The sequence below is a fragment of the Pseudophryne corroboree genome, chromosome 4 (assembly GCF_028390025.1).
Source record: "Pseudophryne corroboree isolate aPseCor3 chromosome 4, aPseCor3.hap2, whole genome shotgun sequence".
NCBI classification, from domain to species: Eukaryota; Metazoa; Chordata; class Amphibia; order Anura; family Myobatrachidae; genus Pseudophryne; species Pseudophryne corroboree.
Window position 1 is genome coordinate 358,492,663 of NC_086447.1, and position 24,815 is coordinate 358,517,477.

The 24,815-nt window shown below is 47.0% G+C and overlaps 1 protein-coding gene across 2 annotated transcripts in view; it reads left to right on the forward strand.

Annotated features, from left to right (window-relative positions):
• Window positions 1-245: 245 nt before the first annotated feature.
• Window positions 246-24,815, forward strand: part of LOC134909540 (deoxyribodipyrimidine photo-lyase-like) — a 48,236-nt gene continuing 23,666 nt past the window's right edge. Inside the window, exons 1-5 of one of the 2 annotated variants that reach the window (XM_063916529.1) lie at window positions 246-357; window positions 3,294-3,788; window positions 19,850-19,995; window positions 20,073-20,255; window positions 22,474-22,632. In XM_063916529.1, the coding sequence (XP_063772599.1) occupies window positions 327-357; window positions 3,294-3,788; window positions 19,850-19,995; window positions 20,073-20,255; window positions 22,474-22,632 (1,014 nt within the window). In that variant the 5' untranslated portion in view covers window positions 246-326. Of the gene's footprint in view, window positions 358-395; window positions 430-3,293; window positions 3,789-19,849; window positions 19,996-20,072; window positions 20,256-22,473; window positions 22,633-24,815 lie in introns of those variants that run through there. The other variant, XM_063916530.1, reaches the window with a different exon arrangement.

Genomic DNA, 24,815 nt, shown 5'->3' on the forward strand with positions numbered 1-24,815 from the left:
TGGTCATTATTAATATTAAATTGGTCAGGGGTATGCAGCCATAAGTTTTTACTGCATCCTTCCACCCTGACCAGTATAGATAAAACTGTATTGATGGGGTCTCAATGTATTCGGTTCTGCCCTGTCAGAAAGACATTCTCACAAGAAGACGTCCCAAACAAAGACAACTATAGAAAAAAAAAAAAAAACCAGTAGATGGCGCTGTCTGCACAAATGAATGCCGGAAATAAACGAGGCGATGACGGAGTACGTAACCGTAACGTCATCCTGAAACCTCTCTATCTATCGCTTTATGAGTTTATGTAATTCGCTGCCCATGCATGTGAATGTTACACAAGATTGGAGAGCGCGCACCAGGTACAGTAGAATGGATGCAGTAGTGCTATGGGCTAGTGCTGGGTCATCTAATAATGGGGACGTGTCTGGTCGGTGTGTACAAACTGCATCAATTGTGTTTTCTCTAATACATGATTTATGTAGTTTGTGATCAGAGCACAGCTCAGCTGCACAGTTGGTTCCTGCGCTGAACGCAAATGCAGATGTTTTTCTATTATTTACAGTACTTTATCTTCCTTTAACTGCGAGTATACTGAGATTTGTAGTTCCACAATTGATGGGCAATTGATTTGTAGTTCCACATTGATCGATTCTGTTTTTCAGCCTTTGCTGCAGGTCAGCACTCCACTGTTATGTATACTGGATTCTTTGCTATTGGTTGTTACTTGTTCTACAAATGTTATGCTGTCCAGGGCCCCAACATGTGTTTTTGTTTTGTTTTTTAGTCTGTAAAGAAGGATTGTCATCTTGACATATCTTTATAATAATAAATAAATTGAAAAGCATGGCATCCAATGATTGCTGATTTGTAATTAAATCTTGGTATAGTTCACCCATGATCGTGCTTAATGATGATTTAGATATTTGGTGATCTTCAAGTATGTATGCTATAGTTGCAATCAAAACTCTGTTGTAAGGTATCTGGTAAATGGCAAGGCTATTCCCATTGGGTTTAAAGCAGTGGTTCCCAAACTGTGCCATGGTACCCTGGTGTGTCTCAGGGCACTTGCATTGTTGCTCTGGGTTGGTGGTTCAGGGCCAATTCAATTATTTATGGTCAATGTAATAGGCAAAACCAGTGCTGATGGCTGCCAGTCATAAAATATGAGGACAAACAGAAGCAAATCTTGTCGCTCACCATATAACTGACCCTAAAGGCCCGTACACACGGTGAGATTCGGCCTATGCCCGATTCTCACTATGCAACAGGGGCTAGGTCGGCACATAGTCAGTATCGCAAGCACATAATGGGGGATTCAAATGTTTGAAAAGTCGGTTGGGTGTCTGTTTTTTCCTGTCTATTAGATAGGGGGGAAAAACAGACTCCCAACTGACTTTTCAAACATTTGAATCTCCCCCAATGAGTGTGCTTGCGATACTGACTGTGCGATTTTGGCTAAGTATCAATTTTGACTATCTCTTCTGTAGAGAGAGACTGTGCAGGCAAGTCAATTTTGTCTATCTATTCTTGCGATGCCGACCGCGCATCGACATCGAATCGGGATGGCAAGGTGACTTTCACCTTGCGATCTGCACTAACTTTTCTTACGAATTTGACTATATAGTCAAAATCGTAAGAAATCTCACCGTGTGTACACACCTTAAGGATTACATATAAACAATATTTACTTAATTTACTATTTTTTTTTCCTGAATTTCTTATATTGAACTTCTGGCCTAGGGATGCCGTGATCCTGTAGGCGCCGTGATTCCAAAAAGTTTGGGAACCACTGGTTTCAAGTATCTTATTTCTCAGTACTTATGGGGGTACACGGAGCAATTTTTGCCTAGTTTCTAAGCGATCTGACTAGATCGCTTAAAAATGAAGCACAAATTGCTCCGTGTGTATGCCCCATAGCGATGCGCGGCGCTCTCGCCAGCTCAGATCATTCATTTATGCAGTATAAATCTAGTCAGATCACCTAGCATGCATAAAGAAAACACTGGTTAGCACAGATCGCTCAACACACATCGCTGTGTGCATAGTGGTGTATAGCGATGTGTGCTAAGCGATCTGTGCTAACTAGGGGGCTAATTCAGACCTGATCGCTGCTGTGCATTTTCACACAGCAGCGATCAGGTCTGCAGTGCGTACTGTGGCACCGGCGCATGTCAGACAGCCGACGGCTGTCTTAGCCCTGCGAGAGCCTCTGCCTGATTGACAAGCAGAGGCGGTCGCTGGGCGGAAGGAGGCGGGCCGGTGGCATTTGGCCGCCGTTTAGAAGTCGCGGTCCGGGCAACACAGGCGTGTCCGGGCCGTTGAGGGGGCTGGCCGCGGCGGCTGCATGACATCACAATCCCCCAATGTCGGGGAAGCTGATCGTGTGCTAAATTTAGCACATTTACGATCAGGTCTGAATAGGGAGGCCAATCCCGGTACTGGTATCTGTGGGATCCCGGGATTTAGGCCCAAAAACTGCCGGGATTCAATCCTGGGATTGGAAGCTCCAATCCCGGGGATTGAGGGATCAGCTTTGAGCATCCTCAGGATGCTCAGACGCTGCCCGGCTCCCTCCTCCCCCTGCGCAGTGTGACCTATGCCTTTGAGGTCACACTGCGCTGCCAGCAGCCGCAGAGCAGGAAGGTACGGCAGTATTCACCCGCCGCCTCCTCCCGGCTCCCCCTACACTCACCCGCCGCTTCCTCCCGGCTCCCCTGCCCTCCCCCGCCACCGTCTCCTTCTCACCAGCTACCCGGCTGTGCAGGTTTGTACTTTTTTGTATGTCTGTGGGGCGGGGCGGGGCGTGGGGGATGGCCGGACACAGTTGAAAGCCAATCCTGGGAATCCCGGGATTGACCATTTTTCAATCCCGATACACGGTATTGAAAAAATGGCCCGGGATTGGCCTCCCTAGGTCTGAATCACCCCCTTGATCACTTAGCACACAGGCACAAGTCGCCCCATGTTGTATGGGCCATTACAGACAAAACTTGCATTATTTGTTACAAAACCAAAATTTGTTTATTTATTTTAAAGTATGAAATGTTGCATGGTGATTTTATACATTTAAACTGAGACTATAAGCTTGCTTGCATTTACATGGACAATGCCACTTGCACAAGAGAATTTAAATCCTGTTTTTAATTTTTATTTTTTATTTTATTTTATACCTGCTATTCTAAACCACCAGAAGATCTAACAATGATATTTAAAAGTTAAATTGTTATAGTAGTATATGCCTTGGTATCATAATCTGCCTATTCACCTGAATTCAATGGATGTATTTGTCCCATAGGATTACGTATCTTGACTGTAAAGCTGTTTGAGCAATATTTATGTGTAATTCGCCCTTTGAAAATAGCTACAACCATGTCTCAGAAGGGAAAACAGCTAAACAAAAAAAATAAAGAGTCTGAGGTTTCAAAGTCTGACGTTGACCCAGACAATAAGAAGTTGGATCCCAAGGCAAAATCATCTATTGTAGCTAAAAGCCCAGGAAAAAGGAAGCCCCAGGAAACCAGTAAGGGCAAATCTAAAGTTCCTTCTGAGGCAAGTACTGAGGAAATCTCATATGTTGATGCTAAGAAAAGAAAGACACAAGAAAAAAAAGCTGATGATGGAGGTGTCTGTCTCTTAGAGACTTTAAAGAAGTCTCGTCTGGCTGCTGCTACCACTGTTTCTGAATTTAAGTTTAACAAGAAGAGGGTGCGGTTGGTATCTAGTGACGGAGATCTGAAAGACGATGCCTTGGGCATAGTGTATTGGATGTCAAGAGATCAGAGAGTTGAAGGTATGTATGCATATGTAGTATTTGCATCTTTAATATGATAGGTTATGAAATGCTTCCTTAATGTGACGTTTGGAGGAAACCATTTTGTGGACTTTTCTGCCTCATGCCCTGCAAAATGGCTGCTAACACAATGCATACACTTTACAGGTTTCTGTTACTAGATTGTCACTGTTGCTGCATTCGCCCTGTGGCCTTACAGGAATTTAAGTAAGAGGTGCACGCTGTTCCACTAGCTCAGTCTCAAGTATTTATACTAAACATGAAAACAATGCATTGATTGCCTAGCTGTTAATATTAATTAATGTTAATTATTGTTAATGTTAATTTGAAGCAAAGCAAATGTAGAACATTGAGAGTGGCACACAGACTCCGTTTTAAATTAGTGTAAAAATAACAATAATGCATTATTGTGCTGTGTATTTTCCCATATACAGATGCTCTGTCACTAATATATTGATTTACTACCAGAATATTGTATGCCCCCATGATCGTTTCAGAAGTTTCATCCGATACATTTCAAATTGTCAAAGTGCATCTATTGTATCACATGTTTATTTCAGTGTAGAAAATAGGTTATGGTAGACATACCATTGTTAACTCTTTCTTATACGTCCTAGAGGATGCTGGGGTCCACATTAGTACCATGGGTTACAGACTGGTCCACTAGGAGCCATTGGCACTTTAAGAGTTTGAGTGTGGGCTGGCTCCTCCCTCTATGCCCCTCCTACCAGACTCAGTTTAGAAAATGTGCCTGGAGGAGACGGTCACAGCTAGGGAAGCTCCTAGGGCTTCTTTAGTTTTATTTTTTTCTTAAGAGTTAATTAGGCACAGAGAGGCTGCTGGCAACATCCTCCCTGTTTCGTGGGACTAAGGTGGTGAGTAGTGTCCACCCTGAGGGGTCTGAGCCACTATTTCCGCTGACAGGACACTGAGCTCCTGAGGGTGAAGATCGTTAGCCGCCCCAGGCGACCGCTCACTCCCGCAGAATGCCGCCACCCCCTTACAGAGCCAGAAGTTTTCGGTGGCGAGTGAGTCACTGGACCCCTGGCAAGCGGGGAGCTTGTGTGAAGATGGCGGCAACAGGGTAGGAGCGCAGAATTAACTGCGCTCCGGAGGCTCAGCGGTACATAGTGCGGCACTGTGAGGGGCGCCCTGAGCCAGCGCCTATACCTTACACTGGTTGCAAGCCTGTCAGGGACCTCAGTTACACTGCCAGCAACAATCCTCAGGCCAGTATAAAAACTGAAGAGTGGGAAGTAGCGCCATGTTAAGGTGGCGGAGCTTCTCAGAGCGGACCCAGCAGCGTTCAGCGCCATTTTCCTGCCTGCAGATCCTCTACAGATATGCTGACAGGAAGAGCTGTCCCTCCAAGCAACTCCAGCTATCCTATGCTGTACCAGGGGGTTGTAGAAGGGGAGGGGAGGCTGTGTAAATACTAGAGATGAGCGGATTCGGTTTTACTCGGTTTTACTCGGTTCTCAAAACCGAACCTTATTGGCTATCCAAAACACGTGACATCCGTGAGCCAATTAGATGCCGTTTTGAGAACCGAGTAAAACCGAGTAAAACCGAACCCGCTCATCTCTAGTAAATACTGTGTAGTCTATTAAGGTACACAGTAAGCGCCAGGTAGTGGTATTCTATCTACCTAGGAAAGCGTTGTGTGTGGGTTGGCTCCAATCTCTGTGTTTCTCTATGGCATACTTGGGAGGAAGGGGGGGCGGGGAAACTGTGTCTGACATTTCCCTGTGTGTGCATAGGTGTTTGTTGACTCACATAGCCATGTCTAGGGACTCTGTGTCTTGTGCTGCAGAGGACATTTCCTCTCAGGAGGAATCCATTCCATGTGCACAGGAATGTAATGTCTTGTCTCAGATCCCTATTAATGAGCCTGAGTGGTTAATTTCTATTAAGGGAATGATCTCTCAGATCTCTACTAGGGTAGCTCATACTGATGAGACTGGAACTCAGGTTTTAAAGAAATCTATAGCAGTTTAGTCAGGTTCTGTCCCTATTCCTTCAAAATCCCCTAGCATATACCCACAGAAATGTGTACTTGCCCAGATTATGCAAGATGACATGGATACCGACTCTGACATGGCAGACGGTGATGGGGATGTGCTGAGGGGGGCGTCATCCCTTGCAAAAAGGGTGCAGCTAATGATTGAGGCCATTAGAGATGTGTTAAATATTACTGACACAACACCTGAGCAGGTTGAGGAGGCTTACTTCACAGACAATATGAAAGCCTCGCTAACCTTCCCTGCATCTAAAGAATTAAACGCTTTATTTGAAAAATCCTGGGAAAACCCGGAGAAAAAATTCTAGATCCCAAAAAGGTTCTGGTTGCATTTTCCTTCCGTGAAGAAGATAGGAAATAATTGGAAAACCCACCCATAGTTGACGCGTCTGTTTCCAGACTGTCGAAAAAGGTGGTTTTACCTGTCCCTGGGTCTACCGCGTTAAAAGAACATACAGGATTCTGTGGGATTCATGGTGGAATCCATGAAGGACCTGGGTACACTGACTGCAAGGATATCTTCCATGTCTGTCTCAGCTCGCAGGGGACTCTGGCTACGCCAATGGTTTGCAGACGCGGAATCCAGGAGAAGTGTGGAGAACCTACCCTACACAGGTCAGGTTCTATCTGGGGAAGCATTGGATGCGTGGATTTCCACAGCAACCGCGGGTAAGTCACCTTTTCTTCCCTCAGCTGCGCCTTCTACGAAGAAACCTTTCTCTAACGTCCTAGTGGATGCTGGGGACTCCGTAAGGACCATGGGAAATAGACGGGCTCCGCAGGAGGCAGGGCACTTTAAGAAAGAATTTGGATTCTGGTGTGTTCTGGCTCCTCCCTCTATGTCCCTCCTCCAGACCTCAGTTTGAATCTGTGCCCGGACGAGCTGGGTGCTACTTAGTGAGATCTCCTGAGCTTGCTAAAAAGAAAGTATTTTGTTAGGTTTTTATTTTCAGAGAGATCTGCTGGCAACAGACTCCCTGCTACGTGGGACTGAGGGGAGAGAAGCAGCCCTACTCACTGAAGATAGGTCCTGCTTCTTAGGCTACTGGACACCATTAGCTCCAGAGGGATCGCACCCTTGGTCGTCCGATCCCGGAGCCGCGCCGCCGTCCCCCTCGCAGAGCCGGAAGACAGAAGCCGGTGACAGAAGCAAGAAGACTTCGAAATTGGCAGCAGAAGACTCCAGTCTTCATATGAGGTAGCGCACAGCACTGCAGCTGTGTGCCATTGCTCCCACACTACACCCACATACTCCGGTCACTGTAAGGGTGCAGGGCGCAGGGGGGGGAGGGGGGGCGCCCTGGGCAGCAATTAGAGACCTCTTTGGCAAAAGTTTGCATAATATAGAGTTGGGCACTGTATATATGTATGAGCCCCCGCCAAAATTGTACATGAAAGCGCGACAGAAGCTCGCCGTCGAGGGGGCGGGGCTTCTTCCTCAGCACTCACCAGCGCCATGTTTTTTCTCCACAGCACCGCTGAGAGGAAGCTCCCCAGTCTCTCCCCTGCAGTTACACGGTAGAAGAGGGTAAAAAGAGAGGGTGGGCACATAATTAGGCACAAAAATCAATATAAACAGCAGCTACTGGGTTAACATTAAGTTACTGTGTTATTCCTGGGTTAATAGCGCTGGGGTGTGTGCTGGCATACTCTCTCTCTCTGGGGTATATTTACTAAGGTCCCGATTTTGACCGAGATGATGTTTTTTCTTCAAAGTGTCATCTCGGGAATTTACTAAACTCAAATCACGGCAGTGATGAGGGTATTCATATTTTTTTGGAAGTCCTAGGAAAAAATTACGAATCAATACACCATCTGTCAAATACGCCTGGAATTTGGTAGAAATCGGTCATTTACTAAAAAGTGCAAATCACAAACACTGCCGACAATAGCCAAACACTGCCGTGCTAAAATACAAATCGTGAAAAAGTGCTAAAAAAAAACCAGACCTGCTTTTTTTTACCGTGTTCGGATAGGCATGCACGGATCCATGAGATCCGTGCATGTTTTTCAGTGGGAAGGGGTGGGAGATTGTTATTTTTGTTATAAAAAAATGCGTGGGGTCCCCCCTCCTAAGCCAAACCAGCCTCGGGCTCTTTGAGCCGTCCCTGGTTGAAAAAATATGGGGGTAAAAATGACAGGGGTTCCCCCATATTTAAACAACCAGCACCGGGCTCTGCGCCTGGTCCTGGTTCCAAAAATACGGGGGACAAAAAGCGTAGGGGTCCCCCGTATTTCTGAAACCAGCACCGGGCTCCACTAGCCAGATACATAATGCCACAGCCGGGGGACACTTTTATCTAGGTCCCTGCGGCCCTGGCATTACATAACCAACTAGTCACCCCTGGCCGGGGTACCCTGGAGGAGTGGGGACCCCTTCAATCAAGGGGTCCCCCCCCTCCAGCCACCCAAGGGCCAGGTGTGAAGCCCGAGGCTGTCCCCCCCCCCATCCAAGGGCTGCGGATGGGAGGCTGATAGCCTTTTTGTCAAAAATTGAATATTGTTTTTAGTAGCAGTACTACAAGTCCCAGCAAGCCTCCCCCGCAAGCTGGTACTTGGAGAACCACAAGTACCAGCATGCGGTGGAAAACCGGGCCCGCTGGTACCTGTAGTAGTAGTACTACTACTAAAAAAATACCCCAATAAAAACAGAAGACACACACCTTGAAAGTAAAAGTTTAATACATACATCCACACCTCCATATACACATACTTACCTATGTTCACACGAGGGTCGGTCCTCTTCATGTAGAATCCATGGTGTACCTGTTGAAAAAATTATACTCACATAATCCAGTGTAGATGGCTCCTCCTTTTTCTCAATTTGTAATCCTGGTACTTTGCAAAATAACAAAACCGACACCCAACCTCGCACTGAAAGGGGCCCCATGTTTTCACATGGGACCCCTTTCCCCGAATGCCAGGAACCCCCCCTGACTTCTGTCTAAGAGGGTTCCATCAGCCAATCAGGGAGCGCCACGTTGTGGCACCCTCCTGATTGGCTGTGTGCTCCTGTAGTGTATGACAGGCAGCACCCGGCAGTGTTACAATGTAGCGCCTATGCTACAAGTCACTCACGTAAAACACTGCAAAAAAAAACGAATGACATCGACATCGGTAAATACGAAAATGCAGAATACGACAGCTTAGTAAATTAGTCGTAATAAATTCAAAAAGTTGCAACTTTACACTTTCGATGTCATTCGTGATTGAACTTTAACCTCAGTCGGGAAAATACGAATTTTAGTAAATATACCCCTCTGTCTCTCCAAAGGGCCTTATGGGGGAATTGTCTTCAGATGAGCATTCCCTGAGTGTGTGGTGTGTCGGTACGTGTGTGTCGACATGTCTGAGGTAAAAGGCTCCCCTAAGGAGGAGATGGAGCAAATATGTGTGTGAGAGGGTGTCTCCGTCGACAACGCCGACACCTGTTTGGATATGTGTAATTAAGTGCTAAGGTGAATTTATTGCACAAAAGATTAGAGAACAGACAGGAAATCTACCCATGTCTGTCCCTATGTCGCAGAGACCTTTAGAGTCTCTCAATGCTCACTATCCAAAATAATAGACACTGATATCGACACGGAGTTTGACTCCAGTGTCGACTACGATAATGCAAAGTTACAGCCAAAATGGCAGAAAAGTATTCAATATATGATTATTGTAATAAAAGATGATTTGCATATCACTGATGACTCATCTGTCCCTGACACAAGGGTACACATGTTTAAGGGAAAGAAAGCTGAGGTAAATTTCCCTCCTCTCATGATGAAAAAGAGCGGGAATCTCCAGACAAGAGACTGCAGTTTCCCACAAAGAATTCTCCGGCAGTATCCTTTCCCCACTAGGGCCAGGATATGATGGGAATCTTCCCCTAGGGTGTCACGTTTTCCCAAAAGGTAGCCCTGACGTAACAGCTATTCTCAGGGATCCTGCAGATAGCGTGAACATTCTGGTACACTACTCAGACCGGCGATTGTGTCGGCATGGGTTTATAGCGCTGTGGCAGCGTGGACAGGTGCCTTATCAGCAGAGATTGAGACCCTAGTATGTATATAGATATATAGATATATATATATATAGATATAAAAAATGCTGTCTTAAGAGATATGTATATATAAAACATGCCCAAAGAGACATGAGTATACTAGGTCCTAGAGTCAAAGCTATGTCGATTTCTGCTTGACGTGTCCTGTAGAATATGCAATGGACAGATGATGCCGACTTAAGAGGCATATGGAAGGCTGAGGATTGTGTGGAGAAGGGATCTCGGACCTGGTCTCCACAGCTATAGCTGGTAATTCTGATATTTTGCCTTATATTCCTGCACAGCCTAGGAAAGCACGACATTATCAAATGCAGCCTTTCGAATAAAGAAACCAGAAAGTCCGAGGTGCGTCCTTTCTTGCCAGAGGCGGGGGCAGAGGAAAGAAGCTGCACAACACAGCTAGTTCCCAGGAACAGAAGTCCTCCCCGGCCTCTACAAAAATCCACCGCATGTCGCTGGGGCTCCACAGGCGGAGCTAGGCCCGGTGGGGGCACGCCTTCGTAAGTTCAGCCACAAGTGGGTTCACTCCCTGTTAGATCCCTGGGCAATAGATATTGTGTCTCAGGGATACAAGCTGGACTTTGAGAAGACGGCCCCCCATGAGAGGGAAACAGTGTTAACTGCAATTCACAAATTGTATCTTCAACAGGTGGTGGTCAAGGTTCCCCTCCTTTAACAAGGAGGGGGTTATTATTGGACCATGTTGTAGTCCCAAAACCTGACGGTTCGGTCAGACCCATATTGAATTTAAAATCCCTGAACATATACCTGAAAAGGTTCAAGTTCAAGATGGAATCGCTAAGAGCGGTCATTGCAAGCCTGAAAGGGGGAGATTTTATGGTGACTCGGGACATAAAGGATGCATACCTTCATGTCCCCATTTATCCACCTCATCAGGCGTACCTCAGAATTGTGGTACGGGATTGTCATTACCAATTTCAGACGTTGCCGTTTGGTCTCTCCACGGCCTTGAGAATATTCACCAAGGTAATGGCGGAAATGATGGTGCTCCTGCGGAAGCAAGGTGTCACTATTATTACGTACTTGGACGATCTCCTCATAAAAGCGAGATCAAGAGAGCAGTTGCTGAACAGCGTATCACTTTCTCTGGAAGTGTAACGGCAACACGGCTGGATTCTATATATTCCAAAGTCGCAGCTGGTTCCTACAGCTCATCTGCCTCTCCTAGGCATGATCCTAGACACAGACCAGAAAAGGGTTTATCTCCCGATAGAGAGAGCTCAGGAGCTCGTGACGCTGGTCAGGAATCTATTAAAACCAAAACAGGTGTCTGTGCATCACTGCACTCGAGTCCTGGGAAGGAGGGTGGCATCATACGAGGCCATTCCCTTCGGCAGGTTCCATGCGAGGACCTTCCAATGGGACTTACTGGACAAGTGGTCCGGATCACATCTTCAGATGCATCGGTTAATCACCCTTTCCCCCAGGGCCAGGGTGTCTCTCCTGTGGTGGCTGCAGAGTGCTCACCTTCTCGAAGGTCGCAGATTCGGCATTCAGGACTGGGTCCTGGTAACCACGGATGCAAGCCTCCGAGGGTGGGGGGCAGTCACACAGGGAAGAAATTTCCAAGGGCTGTGGTCAAGGCAGGAGACTTGCCTTCACATCAATATCCTGGAACTAAGGGCCATATACAACGCCCTAAGTCAAGCGGAGACCCTGCTTAGCGACCAACCGGTTCTGATTCAGTCAGACAATATCACCGCAGTGGCTCATGTAAACCGCAAGGCGGCACAAGGAGCAGGGTGGCGATGGTAGAAGCCACCAGAATTCTTTGCTGGGCGGAGAATCAAGTAAGTGCACTGTCAGCAGTGTTCATTCCGGGAGTGGACAACTGGGAAGCAGACTTCCTCAGCAGGCACGACCTCCACCCGGGAGAGTGGGGACTTCATCAAGAAGTCTTCATGCAGATTGCAAGTCGGTGGGAACTGCCACAGGTGGCCATGATGGCATCCCGCCTCAACAAAAAGCTGCAGAGATATTGCGCCAGGTCAAGAGACCCTCAGGCGATAGCTGTGGACGCACTTGTGACACCGTGGGTGTTCCCGTCGGTCTATGTATTTCCTCCTCTTCCTCTCATACCCAAGGTGCTGAGAATCATAAGGAACCGAGGAGTGAGAACAATACTCATTTTTCCGGATTGGCCAAGAAGGACTTGGTATCCAGATCTGCAAGAAATGCTCACAGAGGACCCGTGGCCTCTGCCTCTAGGACAGGACTTGTGCAACAGGGGCCCTGTCTGTTCCAAGACTTACCGCGGCTGCGTTTGACGGCATGGCGGTTGAACGTCGGATCCTAGCAGAAAAAGGCATTCCGGATGAGGTCATTCCTACGCTGATAGAGGCTAGGAAGGATGTGACGGCTCAACATTATCACTGTATATGGCAAAAATATGTGGCTTGGTGTGAGGCCAGGAATGCCCCTATGGAGGAATTCCAGCTGGGCCTTTCCCTTCACTTCCTACAGTCGGGAGTGACTTTGGGCCTTAAATTGGGTTCCATTAAGGTTCAGATTTCGGCCTAATCCATTTTCTTTCAAAAAGAACTGGCTTCTCTGCCTGAAGTTCAGACGTTTGTAAAGGGAGTGCTGCATGTTCAGCCCCCTTTTGTGCCTCCAGTGGCACCTTGGGATCTTAATGTGGTGTTGAGTTTCCAGAAATCACACTGGTTTGAACCACTCAAAACGATGGAAGTAAAATATCTCACGTGGAAGGTGGTCATGCTATTAGCCTTGGCTTCGGCTAGGCGTGTGTCAGAATTGGCGGCTTTGTCACATAAAAGCCCTTATCTGGTTTTCCGTGCAGATAGAGCAGAATTGCGGACCGCCCACAATTTCTGCCGAAAGTGGTTTCATCCTTTCATATAGACCAACCTATTGTGGTGCCTGTGGCTACTACTGACTTGGAGGATTCCGAGTCGCTGGATGTAGTCGGGGTTTTTAAGGTTTATGTAGCCAGAACGGCTAAGGTCAGGAAAACAGAATCTTTGTTTATCCTGTATGCTTCCAACAAGCTTGGGGCGCCTGCTTCAAAGCAAACTATTGCTCGCTGGATCTGTAACACGATTCAGCAGGCTCATTCTGCGGCTGGGTTGCCGCTGCCTAAATCAGTTAAGGCCCATTCCACAAGGAAGGGGGGCTCTTCTTGGGTGGCTGCCCGAGGGGTCTCGGCATTACAGCTTTGCCGAGCAGCTACTTGGTCAGGTTCAAACACCTTTGCAAAGTTCTACAAGTTTGATACCCTGGCTGAGGAGGACCTTGTGTTTGCTCATTCGGTGCTGCAGAGTCATCAGCACTCTCCCGCCCGTTTGGGAGCTTTGGTATAATCCCCATGGTCCTTACGGAGTCCCCAGCATCCACTAGGACGTTAGAGAAAATAAGATTTTACTTACCGGTAAATCTATTTCTCATAGTCCGTAGTGGATGCTGGGCGCCCGTCCCAAGTGCGGACTTCTTCTGCAATACTTGTATATAGTTATTGCTTAAAAAAGGGTTATGTTATGGTTGCATCAGGGTTGATCTGATGCTCCGTTGTTGTTCATACTGTTAACTGGGTAAGTTATCACAAGTTATACGGTGTGATTGGTGTGACTGGTATGAGTCTTGCCCTGGATTCCAAAATCCTTTCCTTGTACTGTCAGCTCTTCCGGGCACAGTTTCTCTAACTGAGGTCTGGAGGAGGGACATAGAGGGAGGAGCCAGAACACACCAGAATCCAAATTCTTTCTTAAAGTGCCCTGTCTCCTGCGGAGCCCGTCTATTCCCCATGGTCCTTACGGCGTCCCCAGCATCCACTACGGACTACGAGAAATAGATTTACCGGTAAGTAAAATCTTATTTTTTCTTCATCGGCATCGCAGTCCTTTCGGACCGCTATGATAAAGTCCAAGCCTACTACAACCTTCTTTAGAGGTGGGTGGGCAAAATCCAAAAAGCCTGCTTCTGGTACCTCAAAATCCTCAGCATGACGGTGGACCACGCAGCCTGGAGGACGGGCTGGTGGGTGTGAGACTCGGACGTTTCAGCCACGTCTGGGTGTCGTCCGGCCTGGATCCCTGGGTACAGGATATTGTGTCCAGGGGTACAGACTGGAGTTTCAAGAAACCCCACCTCACCGATTCTTCAAATCAGGCTTGCCAGCTTTACTGACAGACAGAACTGTCCTGCTGGAAGCTATCCAGAAATTGGAAAGGTCAGAGGTCATTGTCCCAGTTCCACCTCATATGCACAATGTGGGTCACTATTCAAACCTATTTGTGGTACCGAAACCGGATGGTTCGGTCAGACCAATTATGAACTTAAATTCGTTAAACCCTTATCTAAGGGAGTTCAAATTCAAAATGGAGTCACTAAGAGCGGTGATCTCCGGTCTGGAGGAGGGGCAGTTTCTGCTATCTTTAGATATCAAGGATGCGTATCTCCAAATTCCGATTTGGCCTCCGCACCAGACTTATCTCAGATTTGCACTGTTGGATAGTTACTGTCAGTTTCAGGCACTGCCATTCGGTCTCTCCACGGCACCGAGGGTGTTCACCAAGGTGATGGCAGAGAAGATGGTTCTCCTCCGCAGATAGGGAGTAACCATAATTCCATACCTGGACAATCAGCTGGTAAAGGCGTCGTCCAGGGAGAAGCTGTTGCAGTCCATTGCTCTCACGACTCATCTGCTCAGGGTCCATGGTTGGATCCTGAACCTTCCAAAGTCACATTTGGAGCCAACAAGGAGATTGTCTTTCCTGTGGATGATCCTCGACATGGAAATGCAGAGGGTGTTTCTACCGGTGGAGAAAGCGTTGGTGATACAATCAATGGTTCGGGATGTCCTGAAGCCAACCCGGGTATCGATTAATCAGTGCATTCGTCTTCTGGGGAAGATGGTTGCCTCTTATGAGGCTCTGCAGTTCGGAAGGTTTCATGCTCGATCCTTCCAATTGGATCTCCTAGACAAGTTCTCATCTACATATGCACCTGAAGATACTACTGTCGCCGAAAGCAAGGATTTCACTCCTCTGGTGGCTACAGATGCCTCACCTTCTGGAGGGCTGCAGGTTCGGGATTCAGGACTGGATCCTTCTAACCACGGATGCAAGTCTTCGGGGCTGGGGCGCAGTCACTCAAGGGGAGACCTTCCAAGGAAGATGGTCAAGCCTGGAATCCAGTCTTCCGATTAACATTCTGGAACTTAGAGCCGTATACAACGGTCTTCTGCAGACGGCACATCTTCCGAAAGATCAGACCATTCAAGTTCAGTCGGACAATGTAACGACAGTGGAAATGGTTACCACCCTGATTCTCAGGCGCTTTCAAAAAGAACCCATTGGTGTTCAATCTCTCAAACACTTGGAAAATATTCAACCTTTTAAAATACAGAAAGCACCAACATAGCGTAATACTGTTATGGCAATTGATTTAGATGTAAATAGGGGGGGGTCCAGACTCGTACCCGAAATGGTGGTCTACCGTGGTAGACAATTGCGCCTTATAGGGAGCGGATCACCATCCGGGCTTTCTATGGTTCTTATGGATATCCTCCTTATTACATCAACCGCAGTACATGTGAATAAAATGGATCTCAAATAGCGTTATACCATTTAAAATTTATTTCCACATACAACATAAAACCCTTTTGACAGATGGGTTCTCACCAGACAAGATGGTCTACCAATAATAGTAGACAACAGCATTTGTTAAATGAAATACAACCAGGCGTCCCCAGGAGTCGTCATAAACAGCCAGGTGAGAGCTCCACGTGTTCCCTGCTACCTCCACCAACGCGTTTCTATAACTGAATGTTATCTTTTTCATGGTGTAGGTTGTAGCAAGAAGACTGAGGTATTTATCCCCATCTCAATTACCTTTCTCTAATTCCTAATGCCAGACATGGATTACCTAATTGCTAGACATCCTATATACATTGAATCCCACATCATGTGAAAAAAATCCATTTCACATATTCCCTTTCAGCCCTAGATGAGTCCGTTTCCCGCCTTAACAATCATGCCTCGCTCCACGGAACAAGGCGGAACGAAGAGCAGAGCTGCAATGTCAGAGGTAACAAAAATCATCCTCTGGGCGGAAAAGCACGCGGTCGCACTGTCGCCAATCTTCCTTCCAAGAGTGGACAATTGGGAAGCGGACTTCCTCAGCAGACACAATCTCCATCCAGGAGAGTGTGGCCTCCATCCGGAGGTGTTCACAGAGGTGACAGATCTTTGGGGTGTACCTCAAATAGACATGATGGCCTCCCATCTCAACGAGAAGCTTCGGAGGTTTTGTTCCAGGTCAAGGGACCCGCAAGCCATGGCAGTGGACACCCTGGTGTCTCCTTGGGTGTTCCAGTCGGTGTATGTGTTTCCTACACTTCCACTAATTCCAAGAGTTCTAAAGCTCATAAGGAGAACAAGAGTTCATGCAATCCTCATTGCTCCGGCCTGGTATAGAAGGGCTTGGGACGCGGATCTTCTGGATCTACTGCTGGAAGAGCCGATGCCTCTTCCTCTTCGGGAGGACCTGCTGCAGCAGGGGCCGTTTGTTTTCAAGACTTACCGCGGCTACGTTTGACGGCATGTAGGTTGAGCGCCAGATCTTAGCTCGGAAGGGCATTCCGAACAAGGTTATTCCTACACTGATACAGGATAGGAAAGGAGAAACGTCTAAACATTACCATCGCATTTAGAAAAAGTAAGTGTCTTGGTGTGAGTCCAAGAAGTTTCCTACGGTGGAGTTTCAACTGGGACGTTTTCTCCTCTTCCTGCAAGCAGGTGTGGATATGGGCCTGCGGTTGGGATCCGTAAAGGTCCAGATTTCGGCCCTATCCGTTTTCTTCCAGAAACAGGTGGCTTTCCTTCCTGAGGTTCAGACTTTCTTGAAAGGGGTTCTGCACATCCAGCCTCCCTTTGTGCCAACTACGGTGCCTTGGGATCTTAACGCGGTGTTACAGTTCCTCCAATCGGATTGGTTCGAACCTCTACCGGAGGTTGAGGTCAAGTTTCTCACATGGAAGGCTGTCTCTCTGTTGGCCTTAGCCTCTGCTAGACGTGTGTCGGAGTTGGGGCTTTGATTTGTAAGAGCCCCTACTTAATCTTCCATGAAGATAGAGCTGAGCTCCAGACACGTCAGAAGTTCCTTCCGAAGGTTGTGTCAGCATTTCAACCAACCAATTGTAGTGCCAGGTGCTACTGACGCCTCAATTTCATCAAAGTCCTTGGATGTTGTAAGGGCTCTGAAAATGTATGTGACGAGGACTGCTTGTCACAGAAACTCAGACTCTCCGTTTGTCCTGTATGATCCCAAGAAATTTAGGTGTCCTGCTTCTAAGCAGACTGTCTCACTGGATCAGGTTCACTATCCAGCATGCGTATTCTACGGCAGGATTGCCGTGTCCTACATCTGTTAAGGCCCACTCTACTCGTAAGGTGGGTTCTTCCTAGGCAGCCGCCCAGGGTGTCACGGCTTTACAGCTTTGCCGAGCGGCTACTTGGTCTGGGACGAACACGTTTGCTAAGTTCTACAAGTTTGATACTTTGGCCTCTGAGGACATGAAGTTTGGTCAAACAGTTCTGCAGGAGCCTCCGCGCTCTCCCTCCTGTTTTGGGAGCTTTGGTACATCCCCATGGTACTAATGTGGACCCCAGCATTCTCTAGGATGTAAGAGAAAATAGGACTTTAATTACCTACCTGTAAATCCTTTTCTCGTAGTCCATAGAGGATGCTGGGCGCCCGCCCAGCGCTTCGTTTTCCTGCAGTTGTTACTTGGTTTAGTACTGTTGTTCAGCTGTTGCTGAATTGTTTCAAGCAGGTTAGCTTGGTTTGCCTTGTTATGTGTGAGCTGGTGTGAATCTCACCACTATCTGTGTATTTCCTTCTCTCAAAGTATGTCCGTCTCCTTGGGAACAGTTTCTAGACTGGGTGTGGTAGGAGGGGCATAGAGGGAATAGCCAGCCCACACTATTAAACTCTTAAAGTGCCCATGGTTCCTAGTGGACCCCTGTCTATACCCCCAATGGTACTAATGTGGACCCCGGCATCCTCTACGGACTGCGAGAAAAGGATTTACCGGTAGGTAATTTAAAATCCTATTTTCTTTGCCACAGTAGTGGAATCCTCCTCATCTGTGATTTTGAAGGATATGCTTAAGAGCAACCACCAGGGCAAGGACATCAATTAATAAGGGAGATTCCTTGTCAGTAACACAGGATTCAGTGTTAAACAGGACGTATGTTCCCCCTCCTTTTCAGATGAGACATCAGAGAGGTTTGTAGACTGTGAGGAGGAAGCAGCCCCCTTAGAGGTACACAGGAGTGACCCACGGTTGATTTCTGTCTAACCAGAGACTGGTTCAGTTGTTGCAGTTGGTTAGACAAATTTTTCACCCATGGCGGATTAACCATAGGGACAATTTGTGGAGGGAACGGCACAGGCGGCCCCATAGGGGGGGCAGGTGCTCCACCAGCGTACCCAGCAGGGTAGTGAATGCTGCCCATGGTGGCTCCTGACAGAGTGCAGGGGCTGCAGACTGACTGGGAGTTGCATGACAAGTAGTGCAGAGACCCTCATGCAATAATTCCCCCTCTGATAAATCCGCGAAGCATGCTCTTCATGTTGCAGGAGCTTCTGCAGATTTGCTGCCTTTTTGTTACATTTGCACAATGTACACAATTGGACTTACACAATACGATTTATAGCCAGACAAATACAATAACCTGTGGAATAAGACAGGGCATAATGTGACTGTAACACAGGAGTAATATCTTATAGGCGTATTGATAAACTTGTGCTCAACTATATTTTTTGACCCAAACGCACTTAGCCCAGGGTACAGAATATAGTGACATTTATATCTGGGAAACACTGAGAGTGAAAGCACACAGCAGATACAGGCACACGGTCACATGCAATGAAGAAATTATATAACAATAATACTGCACTGGACATATATATATCACAGCGCGGTCTCGGACCAGAGGATATTGCAGAATACTCATACAATATATTCTGCAAAGCACAAAGTTTCTCTACCAACGCTGTCTCGAAGACATGTAGGATACTCACGTGTATGTAAAGTCACAGCGCTGTACACAGGCGGCTTTACATGGGAGACCTTGCCCTGCAATCCTGGAGACCTGCTGCTGCTATGCTTGTAAGATGGTGCCCAGAGTCTCTGTGAGGGAGAGTGAGGCAGCTCCAGGGTGGGAAATCGGCAAGAAAATGGCGCCCTGGGCCGGGGGAGGGGCAACAGGTCAAGCGCCGACTCCCCTTTGCTGGTCTTCCACCCCAGGTACTGTGGAGCCTTACCAAACTGGTGTTAATACACCTGAACTGTGCTCCGATGCCCTGGTGGTCTAGTGGGGTCCACTGACAGTGTCCACGCCAGCGCCACGGTCCGTCTCCCTAGACCGGGGGATGGATTGCGATTTAATGGCGGGTCCCACCTAGGAGACCCTTTACCGCCTTCCTGTAGCAGCCAACGCTATCCAGGAGAGCAGTCTGCAACTGTGCCTAAGTTGGGACGTCTCCGCTGCAGGTACCCCCGGGACCCAGGCCAGTGGGAGTATACGGTGCCGTTTGGGAGGTGATGGAGCTGCAGCACTGAATGTCACTTACGGTGCTGCCAGATCTTGCAGAAAAGTTCAGATTCCTCTCACATTAAAAGCTTTTTAGGGCTGCTCTGCGCAGCCCTCCTGTTCAGTGACCTACTGCTGCAGGCACCAACTCAAAAACTGAGCTCACAGTTCCTGGAGGCAGAGTTATAGAGGAGGACCCTGTGCATCCTGGGACAGCTAAATCTTTGCCTGTTGATCAAGATCCACTCTACACCCCAATGTTTTCCCTGTGGAAAGAAGCATTTTTTTTTATACTGTAATCCTACACTGTAATAGTATTTTATGTAGAACCTTTTAAAATTAGATTCCCTTTGAGCTTTTATGTTCAACACTGTTATTATTTGTGGTTGTTCCTCCAGCTCTGTATTTCTTTCAGATAACTGGGCCTTTCTATATGCTCAGCGCCTGGCTCTGAAGCAAAAGCTGCCATTGCACGTTGTCTTCTGTCTAGTCCCTAAGTTCTTGGATGCCACTATTCGGCACTATGGCTTCATGCTGAAGGGCCTGAGAGAAGTTGCTGAGGTATATCTAAGACTACAGGGGGCTGTATACATGGAGAGTTGAAATTTTCAGTAACTTGCTTTTTCTCTCTATTTCAGGACTGTAAGGAGCTGAACATTCCCTTACATTTACTTATAGGATACGCTAAAGACGTTCTCCCAAACTTTGTGACTGAGCATAGCATTGGCGGGGTGGTGACTGATTTTGCTCCCCTACGTGTCCCCATGCAGTGGGTGGCGGATGTCTGTGAGCGTTTACCTAAGGATGTACCACTCGTCCAGGTGAAAGATTATAGCCGTCCCCAGAAACTATGGGGGGCAGATTTACAAAAGTTTTTTGCCCATAACCACCAATCACATTCTGTCTATCATTTTCTAGAGTGCAATAGAGAAATTATATCTAGAATCTGACTGGATGCAACTTAACCACGTGTCTGTTTTTAGAAGCTTTAGTAAATCTATCCCTTAAGGTCTTACCTGAGACTGAGGTTTTAGACCAATCACTGTATTCATGCTTATGGCTGCTATCTCAGTCATAGACCTGTGTACTTTCATTTATTTATTTTTACTAACGTTCTACGTTCGTTTCCATTATTGCATGTTTTACCATTAGTGAGAGCTGCTACACTTTCCATCTGCTACAAGCCATTAATAAGACTGGACCCACTACTGACCCAACATTACTATTTCTGATTCGCTTACAGCATGTCATTTGCAAGACTGTTAATGTTTGTTACCTTACATTTTATGGTGTTACTGCAGCTTACTTTTTTCCTCTTCTCAGTCGTCTCCTCTTACATGTCAACGTCTATTGGCTAAGTCCTGTTCCCTCTACACTGTATTGCACATTATTCTTATCTTTTCCCCCCATTTCATCCATCAGTCTAGCTGGCTTCTGCGCCAGCAAGGCTGCATATTCCAGTTGAAATACAGACCATCCCTACTGTAGAGAGAGAATTGGGCCCAGTTCTGCAAAATCACAAAACACTGTTTCCTACACAAACTTCTCAGCCACATCTAAACCTCCCTAAACTCGTGCTGTGTTTCAGGTGTAGCATGGGACACAGGCAGTTATTTAGAAAATACTACAGTGGATGTCTTTGAATTTTACAGCCTAGGTTTTGGTATTCCTATTTCTCTAGCATCAATAAGGGATATTGGGGGAAACTAGTATGATGGGGTATAGATGGGGTCCAAAGGAGCCAGTGCACTTTAAATTTCTTCAACTGGCTGTGCTGGCTCCTCCCCTCAATGCCCCTACCACAGGCAGTTTAGAAAAAAGTGCCCTCAAGAGAGGATGCACATCTCCGAGCTCCAGAGAGTTTTAATAAGTTTATTTTAAATCTTTGTTATTTTTGGTATGCTGTTTGGGCAACAGCATACCTGCAACGTGGGAGTTGGGGGGGGGGGGTGTCCTGGGGGGTTTCTCGGGAGGGGGGGGGTGTCCTGGGGGGTTTCTCGGGAGGGGCAGGGGGGGGGGGTCCCACTAAGAGCCCCCGTGTAGAACTGGCACAAAAGGCTTGACTAGCACGTGTGATGTTTTAAGGTAAGCTAACTAGGAAACTTTGCCAGTATAATATATATATATATATATATATATATATATATATATATATATATATATATATATATATATATATATATATATATATATATATAATAAAAACAAACTCCGGCGCCATTGGAGAGGACGGAGTTACCTCAGAGCGGGGCCTGAGGCATTTTGGCGCCTTTCTCTGCTTACTGCAATCATATACAGCACACACAGCGCTTCCTGACTCCTCAGCCATTTTGGATATCTGGTACAGGGTGTAGCAAAGGGCGAGAGCCGCTTGTGTACACTATCCTGATCCTATTTAGGACTAAAATTGTTGCTGTTTACTGTATTTTAGGGAGCAGACAGCCTCACTGGGGCAGTGCAACTCAGGGTGTGCTGGTGTCCTTCTCTCTGTGTCTCCTCTCACATACACTAAGGGCAGGCTTGCTTTATAACTGTCTGTGTGTATGTGTATGTTATTGTGCTTACTGTGAAACATGGGTAAACACAAGCTGTGCAGTGTATGTCACACTAGATTCTCTCCATTATATACTGATTCTGTTTCATGTGAACAATGAAGTCAGTCTTCCCCAGGCCCTTCTCTGATTTGTGGAGAGGGTCCAGAGCCCCACTGGTTAGTGTCTCTTAAGACTGTGATATCTGATATGTCCTCACAACTCACTGCTAATGTTCAGAAAACTCGGCTACTACAACAAGCTGTTGCAGATTTAGCTGCTAGGGCAGAGGCACAGCCCCCCTCTCTCGTGCAGGTCCACAGAAACGTGGGTTACCTGCTCTACTCTCTGATACAGATGATGATATACAGGAGGATGGGGATGACCTGAATCCCGTTAGTGGGGGGGGGAAGGGGGCGGCCCTGCTTGAAGTCTACATTATAGAACCAGAAGCATGTATTTACGTTTTCTGTGTTACAGCTAAATAACATGTCATGTCTATTTCCAGGTGGATGCCCATAATATTGTCCCCTGCTGGGTTGCCTCCAACAAACAGGAGTATGGAGCAAGAACAATCCGGAGAAAAATTCATGACCAACTCTCCTCGTTCCTTACCGAATTCCCTCCCATAATTAAACATCCCTACAGCTCCAAACTAAAAGCCGAGGTTGGTATCAGAGTTGAATTGTCAAAGTAATTGCCATGGTTACAAATTAACTCCTAACCCACAGGGGTGACTTTTTTTTTTTTTTTTAATTATTCAAAAGAAAACTTTGTTTATAAGAAGTCTGAGGACCGTAAGTTTAAGTTATCTACTCTTGGTTACATGTTATTTTGCTTAAATCAGCTTTTTTTTATTTTATTTTTTTGTAAGTAATTGACTTGCTAAAAATGTCCTGCATTTACTACAGGAAAACAGGAGCCAGCAGTTACGCCATACATCTTAATATTGTTAGAAAGCTTCTGTGGGAATAGATTTGTGTGCCGTACCATATGGGGAGCACAGTCCTGTTACATTGCAGTGTCATGCCCCTTCCTTCTAAGAGTAGAGCCACACATAGCGGCCAAGCGGGTCCCGCTGAACAAGACCCGCTTGGCCAGGAAGGGGGTTTGTGTGCACATAGATCCTGTTCTGGGGGATGCCGCAGAACAGGATCCGGTCAGTGACACATGGGATTTCAATGCGGCAAGGGTGCACTGTGTGAACACATACATTGAAATGTATGTGTTCACACTGAAATCCCGCCGTCCGGACCAACTGCAGCATGCTGCGGTTGGATCCGACTGCAGCGGTGGGACTGCCGCACATGTGTGGGCACCTGCATAGGCGCCCATGTGCAGTCTCCTTCCGGCCATGCGCTGGCCGCTATGTGTATCCCTACCCTAACTTTCCCCACTCTTGTCTCTGCCCTGTAGCATACTTTGCACTTTACTTAACTGTATCCGTACTGTATTGTGTTTTTAATTATGTATCGCATACAATAAAAAGCCCTGAAATCTAGAGACAGACTATGGGGTGGTATTCATTTAGTGATGTTTTTTTCGTCCAGGCGAAAAACTGCACTTTTCGTCTGTTTATAGGTCGAATGTGCATTCGACCTATTCAATGCCAGTGGGCTTTTTTTTTGACTGGTCGAAAAAAAACAGCACGGGCGAAAGCCACGTGGCTGTGGATTGGTGAATTTGCCGCCGATCCACATTTTGTGGAATTTGCAAGCGTTTTCACATTTTTTGGGGGGCCATTTTCGCCCATGCCGATTCGTCCACTAAAAAAAAGAAAAGGCATGGGCGAAAAGTTACTAAAAAATGTGCGAAAATGCCCGCAATTGAACACACTTTTGTCGAATTAGTGCCGTTTTTTCACCTAGCCGAAAAAAAATGAATGAATATATATTTCTTCACTTTGTACACAGCTTTTGATTGTTTGGTGTGTCCTGATGATGGGTGAGAGCACCCCGCAACGTTGACTATTAAAGTACTTTTTCTCCTACATCCTAGAGGATGCTGGGGACTCCGTAAGGACCATGGGGTATAGACGGGATCCGCAGATACATGGGCACACTATAAGACTTTGAATGGGTGTGAACTGGCTCCTCCCTCTATGCCGCTCCTCCAGACCTCAGTTAGACTGTGCCCAGGAGTGACTGGAAACACACTAGGGGAGCTCTACAGAGTTTCTCTAAAGACTTTTGTTAGGTTTTTTATTTTCAGGGAGACCTGGCTACAGGCTCCCTGCATCGTGGGACTGAGGGGAGAGAAGTCAGACCTACTTCTTAGTTCAAGGGCTCTGCTTCTTAGACTACTGGACACCATTAGCTCCAGAGGGTTTGGTCACTTGGTGCGCCTAGCTGCTTGTTCCCGGAGCCGCGCCATCACCCCCCTCACAGAAGCCAGAAGAAAGAAGCCGAGTGAGTATTAGAAGAACAGAAGGCTTCAGACGGCAGAAGACTTTAGTAATGGAGGTAAGCGTAGAGGTAGCGCTGCGCTCCATGCTCCCACACACTGGCAAGAACGCATATTCGGGCACCGTGTACGATACCCTCGCCAGTATACAGCAGCGGTCGCGCTGCCCGCCATTCTTCCCACACAACAACGGGTTTACATGGGGGGGGGGGCGCCCTGGACAGCAATATATATATTATTTGAGTAGGTATATAGTGCGTAGACACTATATACGGTCCCCTGCCTGCATATAAAAACTATATTCTAATGGGGCTGAAGCGCGCCAAAAAGGGGCGGGGCTTAGCCCTCACAACAGTGTTCAGCGCCGTTTTCTCTCTGTCCCCGCCAAAAATGTGTACAGTGCAAACGAGGGGGGCACAGTGTTTTTTTTTAGTGTTATATTGAGGG